At 31.9% G+C, this 11,939-nt stretch overlaps 1 protein-coding gene and 1 long non-coding RNA gene across 3 annotated transcripts in view; both read right to left on the reverse strand.

The window, feature by feature from the left end:
- LOC108745204 (transcription initiation factor TFIID subunit 2) overlaps positions 1-11,191 on the reverse strand; it is a 16,676-nt gene extending 5,485 nt beyond the window's left edge. The window contains exons 1-12 of one of the 2 annotated variants that reach the window (XM_025981523.1): positions 11,036-11,191; positions 10,911-10,965; positions 10,695-10,858; positions 10,421-10,637; positions 9,518-10,244; positions 9,073-9,463; positions 8,673-8,912; positions 8,352-8,601; positions 7,750-8,287; positions 7,402-7,621; positions 6,999-7,347; positions 6,760-6,945 (exon numbers count right to left, since the gene is read on the reverse strand). In XM_025981523.1, the coding sequence (XP_025837308.1) occupies positions 6,760-6,945; positions 6,999-7,347; positions 7,402-7,621; positions 7,750-8,287; positions 8,352-8,601; positions 8,673-8,912; positions 9,073-9,463; positions 9,518-10,244; positions 10,421-10,637; positions 10,695-10,858; positions 10,911-10,965; positions 11,036-11,079 (3,381 nt within the window). In that variant the 5' untranslated portion in view covers positions 11,080-11,191. The remainder of the gene's footprint in view (positions 1-6,759; positions 6,946-6,998; positions 7,348-7,401; positions 7,622-7,749; positions 8,288-8,351; positions 8,602-8,672; positions 8,913-9,072; positions 9,464-9,517; positions 10,245-10,420; positions 10,638-10,694; positions 10,859-10,910; positions 10,966-11,035) is intronic. The other variant, XM_025981522.1, reaches the window with a different exon arrangement.
- Positions 432-974, reverse strand: LOC112906743. Its single transcript, XR_003232551.1, has 3 exons — positions 951-974; positions 517-796; positions 432-448 (listed from the first exon to the last, which is right to left on the reverse strand). It is a non-coding gene; the product is annotated as an uncharacterized LOC112906743 (long non-coding RNA).
- Positions 11,192-11,939: the final 748 nt, after the last annotated feature.

Genomic DNA, 11,939 nt, shown 5'->3' on the forward strand with positions numbered 1-11,939 from the left:
GGAAGTAACGCTAGAGTAGACTCGCGAAAAGTGTATAAGACACTTTTAAGATCAACTAAATAGCTAAGCCCAAGGGAAGTCGTTCGGGGAGGCCCTCCCTAATTCCACAAGGGTGAGAAGAAACACACACGATAACGAAACGTTGAATCATGTAGAACTCGTAGGGTAAATGCAAAGCAATTTATAGTAAGAATATGCAGTAAGCTAAGCGAAGAGGTAAGCAAGGTTAAACTATACTACAACTACTAAACGTGTTATTTCTACTACTACATACAAAAAAAAAAACATCTACAATCAACAATTACTTCAAATAAAATGAACAAAAATATTCATGCAAAATAAAAAATTAATTTGAATAAAATGAACTTAATGAATTCTACTAGATAGAGCATGCAAGATAGAGAACTATTTTAACTACGGGGTCATCTTTGTCTTCTCCAACGTCGACCTGAAACAGATACGGTGGTAACAGATTAATAAGGAGCAATTAAAATTAATAATATCAAGTATTCTCACCTTAATTAACTGTAGACCGTAATGTTCCAAAGTATGCAGGTGTGAAGAGCAAATCAAATCCAACAGGAATGCCAATGCAGAAAATTTCTTATTTCAGTGGAATTCACATAAATCTTCAGTTGCTTTCACTCATCGGTTGAAAATTAACTGCATAATGTTGCAAGGTCAAGACAAAACAGCAAATTAAGAATGTAGTCCACCAAACACAACACCATCGTAGATTTCGATTGTTTCAGTACCATGAACCTGAACTTTAATTCTCTCTCATTTGTTGGATGATCTGCACAAATGAACAAAACAAAATATTAATTAAAGAAAAGATGATTAAATTAAATAAAATATGAAATACAATGAAAATATGCACCAAAAAACAAGATTTGAAAAATCACAAACCATTTTGTAAACACAACCATAAAAAAATTAAAGATTTTTACCCTTTCCAAACTTAAGAGAAAGAATATGATGCTTTTTATTGTATTTGCTTTGAAATTTTATTGATTTTATTGTCTCTCTTGCAGGTATTTTATTTTTAACTTTTAAAAGTCGTTAAAATGTATTGTTATTTGAAATACCTATTCATTTAAGTTTTTCTAGCACAATAAGAAAATCGTTGCAGTTAAATCTGTTGTAATCTAATTTGCATTCTTTCAATTAATTCTTGTTTAAATCGTCCAATAATTAATGTTGCTTAATAATAATAAATGTAATGTAATAATTTTGCAATCAGAAAGTGTTTTCTGTGAAACAATTAAATTCTTCCTTAGCAATTATACAGATTAAAAGAAATTTGGACCGGTTATTTCGTTCGTTTTAAAATTTGTCATTCGTCAGTGTATTTCCCGGATAAACAATATGCTCACCTTTTGATTGATTAATTTAAATATAAGCATAGTTGATTACAATCGCAATAATTTGAATTACGTATAATAGAATCCCCCTAGAATGTAGCAGTTACAACGCCGTATATTACGAACAAACTAAATTTTCGGTTATAGAAATAAACGACCGTCGAACTTTTCATCATGTAACAATTCCTTATCTAACGAGAAATATTCCCCTTCAGTTTTTCTGTCTGATATATTTTTGTCTACTTTTTCTGTTTTTTTTGCCCTTTTCTTCTTCATTCCCTCATATTCACGAAAACATGTTAACTGTTGTTTAATGGAGTTGGTGTAAATTCCAGCTGAAATGCATTAATGACCTTCTAAAAGTTCGTAAATTCCTTCCGATATACCTATATCTATACCTCCTATACCTCAGGGTGTAGTAGTACGTTGTCGTACATAGATATTTCCTTTAAAAGTTGTCCCAAACATTTTGACTAAATATCTACTTTTCACGCATTGCAACAAGATTCATATGTGCCTTTCGTATTTTATTTTACTACTTGATACAGCTTCAGAAACCTATATTAAATGATTCAAATATGTCGTCGGCGATTGTACAAAACTAGGATCAGTTTAATAACCACAAAATATTTTTGTGGATTTCGTGAAAGTAATTCGTAAAGCAATGTAATCTGTTTTGATTAAATCAAAGATAAAAGGTTGCCGTTTTGATTTAGGTCAAGCCTGTTATCGAAAAATTCAATCTCTCTGTCTTTCCACTGAATATAGAACAAAAAACAGAGGTAGCAAGTTTTATTAAATGTTTTTTTGGACTCTCGTATCCCAGACCTGACGATGTCGTTCGTGTTTTCAGTGTTTATTTAATGGCACTTTTTCTGGAAGACCGACGAGTGAATGATTTTTGTGATTATCTAAAAAAATATGTATATGAGGAGGCAGCTTTTCTTCGAAAAATATCGACTTACCAATGATTCTAATTTAATTTTTTGCTATAATAGAGACTTTAAATATTACTATAGGGTTTACAATATTTTTAAACAGGACAGAATTTATGTATGGTAATAAAAATCGTTGAGACGGAATTTACACTGAAAAAGACAGAATTTACATTTTCCGGCTTAAGGTGAGCACAACTTAAAACTGACTGACATCATTAAAAATTCTGTGGGTAGTATAAGGTTATTTTATGCATTATCATGGTCTAAGTACTATTGTGTAATACACTTCTTATCATTAAAATTAATTAATCAGTTTCAAGAGATCACTTTATATTGATATCAACTTTCGAATCATTTATAATGAAAATTTTTAATTTTCTTTCAATAAAATTGAATGAAAAATGTATCGTTTATCTAATTTTTATAAAAATGCCTTCAAACATTGAAAACAAAATCAGAAAGTGATAACCTTAAGACTTCTTACTCATTTTTTATAAATCAATTAACGTAATAAGAAAAATAACTCAGAGGAGATTGTTTCGAAAGTGAAAACTAAATAATTTGTACTGCTTTAAGAATTCGTATCTAATAAATGTGTAAATATAAATTAAGGGACCTAGAAAACATCGATTTTTTTATTTATGAGCTTATTTCGCAGCACACCCAGTTATTGTCCTGTCAAGGTCTTCTTACTCAGTATTGATTTAATTATCCCATTTAGTCGTACTTAACTTGTTTACAATTCCATTTCTAACTTTACTTATTAACTTAAATAACTATTATAAAAGGATGATTTAAACAAAGCTGTTATTTATTGTTATTGTTCTACAACAAGGAAGCCCACAACGGTTAGATTCCGGGATTTGAGACAAACAAGTTAATATGTGTGAATTATATTATGTGAATAATTTGACAGAAATGTTAACATAAAAATTCAAGAAGAATGCATTAAAATATTTAACGTTTTATATTTGCGGTCGCTTAAAATAAAATTCAAATACTGCCTGAAAAGAAGAAGGCAAATTCAACGTGGCGTTGTTTTAAACACCTTCAAAATATGTCATTTCCCATTGTACCTACCTATTGAAAAATTGTTCACTCACTTCGTTCGTGCTGTCTTTTCCTACCACAACCTTTTAACCCGGTCTGGATTCGGTACCTTTTTTAGGATCCGGCCGAACACCACAAGCGCGATAATTAAGGTGATTTTATAAAACAGCAACATTTTAATTGAGTTTCGCCCTTACAATTGGTGCTTACAAAAATTATTGAAATAATTTCCTGTGTATCATATTGAAAAATGAAGACTTACAGTATAAGTAAAATTACAATTTTTTTGCGAACTTTGAAGCGTCTGGCGCAAATTACTATCGGTGTGAAGCGTCTGGCAGTGTTGATTATTAATTTTTAACGATATTCTGTGTAACATGTAAAAATCAGCACTCCGACTTTAAGAAAAGCGTGTAATATGTTTACAAACTTACGAGGTATACATACGGTCAAATTACATACTAACAATATTATATCCCACCAATTTTGTTATTCAAAAAATAAGTAATGTCTGGCGGCTCTAGCATCCTGGACCTAAGAATTCGTAAAATGGTAGATCACTACATTAACTCAACATTAAGAACAACATAAGTTGGCCAAACCCTCCACTTTTAAAAAAGAAGTTCTCGTACTCGGGATTTTAAACGTCTTACAGGATTTTGAGAACGATAATAGAAGAACTTTTAATTTTTAACTAAGTGCTATTGTTATAGTTCTAGAAGCGTATCCTCGGCGCTATTATTCATACTAATTTATTTACAGTTTCATAAAGGCTTCGTATATAAATAACTCGCTCGGCTGCTTAAGTCAACTCTAAGCTTTAAACCCGTTTCGTTTTGCTTCAGTTACTGCGAACATTACAAAAGCTTTTATCATTTTTATTATGGAATGAGATAGTAGAATGTCCGATTAACGTTCCTTAAGACAGAGTTTACGATGAAGTTAATAAAAACGCTTGTTAACTCGTCAAGAAACTTTCTTGATACTATTATCGTTCTGTTGGCTCACTGTATGTATAATGTATAATGAATAACACAGAGAAGCAACTAAGTGTGTCCAGTAAATTAGAAGAAAGTAGGAAACATACCTGAAAAACACGTACATGCATTTATTAATATCTGTCAAATAGTATCTATTTATTTTATACATGGTACAATCCCATTAGATTATATACATAACTAGATTTTTGCCCCGGCTTTGCTCGCAGAAATTAATATTGTTTCTCTATAAATCCTTTTAACTCCCAATTCACCTTTACAACGTTTTAATTTTATGTAATGTCGCCATGTTAGATCTTAAATACAAACGTAGCAACGACATTTCATCCTTAAGGGTTGATTTTTAAAAATTGCCGAAACACGTATTTGCTTAATTTCAACAATGAGCAACCTTCGANATACCTACACGAAAAATGTAATTAAGCAATTTATGAAAGACTGTTTCAAGGAATATTGAGATCTAAAGCTGCAGTAGAATCTTCCAATCAAATAAACGAACATCAATTTCTATGATAAATAACGGCTAAAAATGTAAATCTTTTATTTAACCGTTATTATTTTGTATTCAATTGTACTTCCAATATTTAGCTTAACATTTATACCTATAATGCTTCTGGTTTTCTCGGAAATGAGAGATAACTATTCGCGAATAAATATTTATTTATTTTACTTTTTTAAATACACGAAAAATGTATGTTATATCTAGGTACATTGAAACCGTCAAAAAAGCTTTGCCTGGAACTCTTGGACATTTTTGTGCAATTTGCTGTAACTTCGTATAGAGACCGTAAACTTTTACAATGTAAAGGGCGATCTTAACCCACCAGAAGTATTCCATTTATACATTTAACTCATTTTGAATTTTTAAGTTTTTATTATATTATAAAAGGTTTAGTGAAGGAAAAGTTTTCCACGTTCTTTTTTACGAGAAAAACATGATAATTTTCATTGAAGCTTTTCAAAGACTAGAGAAACTCGCTGAAATTTAATAAAACTTTAATTAAAAAATAAGTTTCGTACAACTAACCGAGCATCACATCAACAAACTTGATGTGTCTTTCGTGTACTAAACAGATTTTCGAAATATTTCGCATAATCTTGATGTTCGGTTTGAATAATACACCTGTTCGAGACTTGTTCGCTCTTCCTTTTAAAATCCTTCAAATTTTAAAAATAAAGCATGCCAAGCAGGTAGGCAGACGCCGACTTGTGCGCCCAGTCCGTGCAAGAAGCGTGCCTTGCATACTGTTTCTTTCTTTAGGCGTCCGCAATGGACCGTACCATGAAAATGCACCAGCGATTCGAAAACAAATTTTTATTACAATAATTTAAACTATTTTAGGTATATACGAAGTTAGATAAGTCAGGATGCAAGGAGTAGTAGGGATATAACGCAGGGTCGAGTCGCCTTCAATAAAAAGAAGTCACTTCTATGCTCGCGAACGGTTAATTTAGAAATTCGAAAAAGGTTGTTAAAGGTGTCTGTTTGGAGCTTCTGACGCTGTACGGGTGCGAAACATGGACTGTAAGCGTGGCGGAAAGAAAGGTTAGAAGCGTTCGAATTGTGGTGTTACCGGTGAATTATGACGATACCGTGGATAGAGAAGGTTAGAAATGAAGAGGTGTTAGAAAGAATAGGAGAACAGAGTATTCTATGGAAGTCAATAAGAAATAGGCGAGATAGGCTGGTAGGACACCTTCTCAGGCATGAAGGTCTAGTCAGAGACATATTAAGAGACAGAAGTGGAAGTTAGGAGGGGTAGTGATAGACCTAAATTAGATTACTGTTCAAATAGTTAATGATGTAGTTTTAGGGAAATGCAAAGATGCGTGTCCAACCAGTCTTAGGACTGACGACCTTATGATGATGATCAATTAACTATTTTTTTCAATAGCCTTGATAAAACCTTTTACGGTTCCGTACCCCAAAATTGAAATACGGAATCCTGTATGGATTCAGTTTATTATCCGTCTATGGACCTACTGACGCAGAATCTTGAAATTAGGAACGAAAGTAGGTCTCTTAGCATGGAAAAACAGTTAATTTTTAATTTTATTTGAAATTAGTTTGTGACGAATTTAATTCCTTTATCTTTGATGCAGAACTGGATATTATCCATTATTTCTTCTACCATCAAAAAAAAAAATGTGGCGTAAAATTATGTAAATAATTAGTAGCTACAAGCAGTTGATTCCTCCCATTGGAAGAGTCCTAATCGCATTTGCCTATAATTGTTTTTCTATTATTAATTGCTTCGACAAAGGATTCATTAATATGAATGATTTTTAGACTTGCATTCTAAATATTTAACCAAATTTTNTTATCTTTTTTCTTCTTTTTAATCTAAAACATTCAGAGCGTTAAAACTCTGAAAATTACAAAAGAAACAAAGAATATTGTTGTTGCACCTTTCCTGAAGGGTCTAATTTTACTTTTCCATCTGAATCACTTTTAAACATTCCCGGTTCAAATCCCACAGGACCAGGTTGGCTCATCCCAGGCAACGATACTGAATTATCAGAATAAAATTCTTGTTTTATGAGTGGTTCTTCTTTAACCTCTATCACTTCAGATTTTATGTCAGTATGCTCTTCCTAAGACACAAAAAAATTAATTCAATTAATAAAAGTCTGTATATGAGGAGTACCTTTTCTTTTTCTCCAGTTCCTGCAATAACTTCTACATTTATACATTCAAGTGGATCCTCAATTATGATATCAGTGTGACCTTCTTTTGTGCCTGTTGTAGTAGAAGCAGCAGTGGACACTAATGGAGGAGGGTTGGTTTTCAAATCTAATGGAATACTTGAGTTTTGGTTTACTGAATGTGATGTTTTGACCTTTTTGTTTTCTGAACTGCATTGCTGTTGTTTTTGTGGTTTCAAAAGACCTTCTACTTCTTTTATTGGTAAACACAGTGGACGTCTTATTCCATATAATATATAATATAAATCTACTAAGTCACAACGAAGTCTGCTGTCATGAGATAACATACAACTGAAAAGAAAATAATGATAATAAGATAAGTACGGTAAAAAGAATATTATTAACTTGAAATTGTTCCATATTCTGTCGACAATTTGAGGGACGTCCAAACGGTGACGATGAGCTCTTTCGAAAGGAGGGTTCATAATTAACATTCTCACAAGTTTATGCTTTAGGCCAGGATCTGGATCATTTTCGACGAAGTCTATCAAATGTTGAAGATCTTGCAAACGCCCATCTGCTTTAACAAAATCCACCAGGCACTCTAAAGCAGCTAATCTCACATCTGAAATAAAAATAAAGCTTATGAATAAACATTTATCTGATTAATTAAATCTTGGTTAATTAATAACTGAATGAATAAGGATAAATTTGTATTACGAATGTTTTTTCAAACTTTTCAATAAAACTTACCTATAAATATTCCATACTGTGCATAACTCTTAAACAAACTAGGACTGCTTGGTAAGTGGCCATACTTTTGCAATTTTCTAATAGCTTTCAAGCAGGCACACGTGACGGTATATTTATAACAAGGCAATGATTTTTCCAAGTTAAGCATTCTCGTTATTTCTTCCAAAATTAGTTTAGTTTCAGCACTGAGATTTTCAAACATTCCTTGTTGGACTACTGATACTACTGGAGTCACCGTACAGCCTAAAGCTTCCACAAGGGCGGCTCTGTAATAATTGTCCGAATATCTATTTTTTGAATTATCATTGTATTTAAAGAGATCTAAGAGAAATCTTATCACTTCAGGAGGGCAAATGCCATGACTGTTTCGAAGACCTGCCATAGCCAAAGGTATAGTTTTCTGTAGAAAATAATGTTGAAAGTTTGTAAAACTATTCTGACGGATTATGTGGGGTGCAGCAAAAGAGCCAAAAAGTTTTCTGAAAATTGCTAACATTGCAGGAGGGCCAGCCCAATTCGACACCATTGCATTAGCAACCTAAAACAAAAATGGTTTTTGTTCAAAAAAATCGTATTTGTTTTACAAATTGAATTCGTTATACCTTTGTAAGACAATGTGCAGCTTTACATCTTACTTTGTAGTAACACTGTTCATTTTCTATGGTATCTGTCAGAGCAAGCCTTGTTGCAGGAGTAGGGTATCTTTCTAAGGCATTTATTGCTTCTATTTGAGCTGTCACGTCACGTTCATGTCGTAACTGAAATTGCCATTGAAAATCTGGCTGTTCGATTACCACATATCTCAAAAGAGTCATTTCAGGATCTAACCGAATCCATAGGACAGGGGAGTCACTATAACAATGTAAAAGCCAGTTAACAAACGAAAACAGAAATACAAGTGATTTACATTAAAAAAAACTTACTCCATAGGACTTAAATCCATATCAACTTCCTCGCCTGTGCACAAGGGAATTTTTTTCTTCTTATTTCTTCTACTTTTTGAATGACATGTTATATCGGCTTTGACAACTGTATTTTCTATTTGTAAAGTGTGCTTGAAAGTGCCATCTAATTCTTGCAACTGCACCAATAAAGGTCCCACGTACTTCCGAATGCCAGTTTGTGTGGTAGCGTCTTGTCTAATTTCTACTTCTATAGTATTCCTGAATAAAAAATTCAGAGAAAACCTTTTAACTATTTCAAAAACATAATACAAGGTAACATTGTATATTATTTCAACTTAGAAATCATTATCACAGTATTTACTTAACTTATTTAAAGTATAAAAAATTTTTTAATTTTTTTAATGAGTCATCCACCTACCTTTTTCTGTTAAATACAGAACTTAAATGAAATTTGGCATGACCTCCAGTTCTGACCCACTGATCAATAAACACTGCCATATCTTTTCCAGTGACCGTAAAAATTGCTTTTGCAAAAACATTTGTACTAATTAGCATATGTCCCCACAGACCACTTCCTATCTTTTGAGATGCTGCGTTTGTGGCTAAGGATAACTGTTTATTAAAAACTTGCAAAAGGAGTTCTTGTCCTATCCTGTGCTCTAGCATTCTCATAACTAGTAGAGCCTTTTTGTACATTGCTTCAATGTACAGGGGCGACAGGGTATGCAAGTTTTTAATACTAAAATAAAAATGTGCCTCATTTGGCTGGCTCCCTGCAATGGATAGACGAGCTGGACGTTGACTAGAATCTAAAACAAAATTTATGTTATTTAGATTCTATTGATTTTATGAATTTTTATCACCTAAGATGATTCCTCCATACTGCTCTTCATACTTAACAAGATCACTCATAGTACTTTGTATCCATTCTCTGTATTCATTATTCCCAAAACATTTTTTACAATATAACCCACATAGGTATTGGGTAATTCCTTTAGGAAGCCACATATCTGAGCAATTTTGCATTGAAATAAAGCATCCAAAGAACTGTTCAGCAATTGCCTGTGCCATAATTTTCCTCGTTATGTAACACTGATCAATAATTACAGCTGAATGCAATAAATTAGTACTCAAAATGCTCATTGTAGCATATGCATGATAATCATCTGCCGTTTCATCAACAAAAACTTGTTTATAACAAGAATATGGATATCTGTTGGATAAAGTTTCTTCATAAAATTCAAAGGCTTCATGCATATATCTTGTAGTTACTTTAAGTAATGGTAGAAGTTGTGGTAAGCAAAAATGTGTAACTTCATGCATAAACGGATCAACATAAATCTCAAAGGGACCAACAGCAAGGGAAATATTAGGAGAACATGTAGGTACATTTAGTACATAATGAAATGTTTTTCTTCTCATGTCAGGGGTGAAAACTACTTCAATTAGATCACCATTTGAAATTGCCGTCATACATTCGTCAACAGTAAATTCCAACTTCCAAGTGCATGGCTCTGCAAAGCTATCCACACAAGGAAACCATAATCTTGAGGCACTGGTATTGCCATAAGTAAAAAGATGTACTCCTCTCTACAACAAAAAATACACCAATTTTGACTTGAACTTGAACGGTTATAAATACCTGTTTTAATCTCAATAATGTACAAATAGTATTCATTTAACCAGAGAAATTACAATGTAAAAATACATTGTAATCCTATAGAAGTATTAAATACCCATATGTAAACAATAAAATATGCATTTACTTCTGCATAGGTTCCTTCAGTTGGTGGTACCACAAAATGTATTCCACCTTGTGGTTGTTCCAGAGAAAATTCAATGCCAACTCTTAATGCAGTGCCCTCAGCTACCAAATGTGCAGCTTCAGGGGGAACAATGATCACTAATTCACCTGCATTATTGTCAGGATCTGTCTTTAACGCGGCAGTTAAGTGTAAATTGGAAAAAGTTTCCAGAGAACGCCTAAAAAGTAAAACATTGTTCAATATATATTCAAAGCATTATATTATAATACCTTACGTATCTGAATCACCTTGACACACATCTAGAAATGGATCAAAATACTGAAATTGTGCCTCAAAAGTATCATTTAGCACGACTCTATAGATGCGACACTGTTTTGCATTCAATTTTATGTTTCGTAAATTATCTTTTAAGGGGACTATAGTTAATTCAACAAATCCCTAAAATATTAAAATACAGTTTAAAATCACTTTTTTAAGTACAAATTCTTACAATAATACTCCTTCTCTCAAAACTTATACCGGTTAAACTTAAAATTTGATGGGCTGTAAAGAAACATAACCTATGAAAACAATGAATTCCTTTAATCACAGAAGAAGATTTAAAAAAGTACTTATAATTTAAATGGACGACAATTATCAGCTGTCCGTTCTTTCTTCATACCGACTTAAAACATGAAATTGTTTCCAATTTCCTGCATTTGATAGAAAAAACTCCTTTATATTGACAACACAAACATAACAACCGCCATTTGTATATCTACCACAGATTAAAAAAATATTTACCAATGCTAGAAATGTGTCATTACCTTATCTATCGTCCTTATTGCCAATATAACTATAGCCAACGTTTAATAAACATTTCCCCATACCTATAGTTCAAACTAAAATAACCCTTATTGATATACATATTTTGAACGTCTACTTTATCGTAAGGATGTACAATTTTATATTAGCAGAACAAACTTTTAAAACTTACCTTTATTCGTGTTAATAAAATTTTAAATAAGTAGTTTTTAAAGATGGCTGACCAAAAAAAAATGAAGGAACACAAACCATGAAAAATAAAATAAAAAAACACATATACGTTAAATTATTGAACATACTTTAAGGATACCGCCAGTGACGTGGCTAGAAAAGGATTCGTCCAGGATAAAGCTCAATTTTTCTCTCTCATTACTATCCCCGTAAGGTTAGGAATATTAGAAAACGTAGATATGTACTTCGAATTTAAAAAAAAAAAATTATGAAAAATATGAAACTGAACATTTACAACTAACAGTTTATAAAACGAAACAATTAGTATGGCATTAATGATGAATAAAAAAAAAATACTTTTTGTAATGTTTTAGGTACTTTTAGGTAATTTTAATTCTTTATTTTAATGTTTTAAGAAATGAAATAAAAAAGATAGCAACTACCAAAATAAACAAATGTTTGTACTGTGTAGGCCTGCCTATTATCGATTAAAAGTTAAAGACTATTTATATAAACATACTTTTTCTGATTAATTCCTAAATCT

This window comes from Agrilus planipennis, unplaced genomic scaffold (assembly GCF_000699045.2).
Source record: "Agrilus planipennis isolate EAB-ADULT unplaced genomic scaffold, Apla_2.0 scaffold38, whole genome shotgun sequence".
Taxonomy (NCBI): Eukaryota; Metazoa; Arthropoda; class Insecta; order Coleoptera; family Buprestidae; genus Agrilus; species Agrilus planipennis.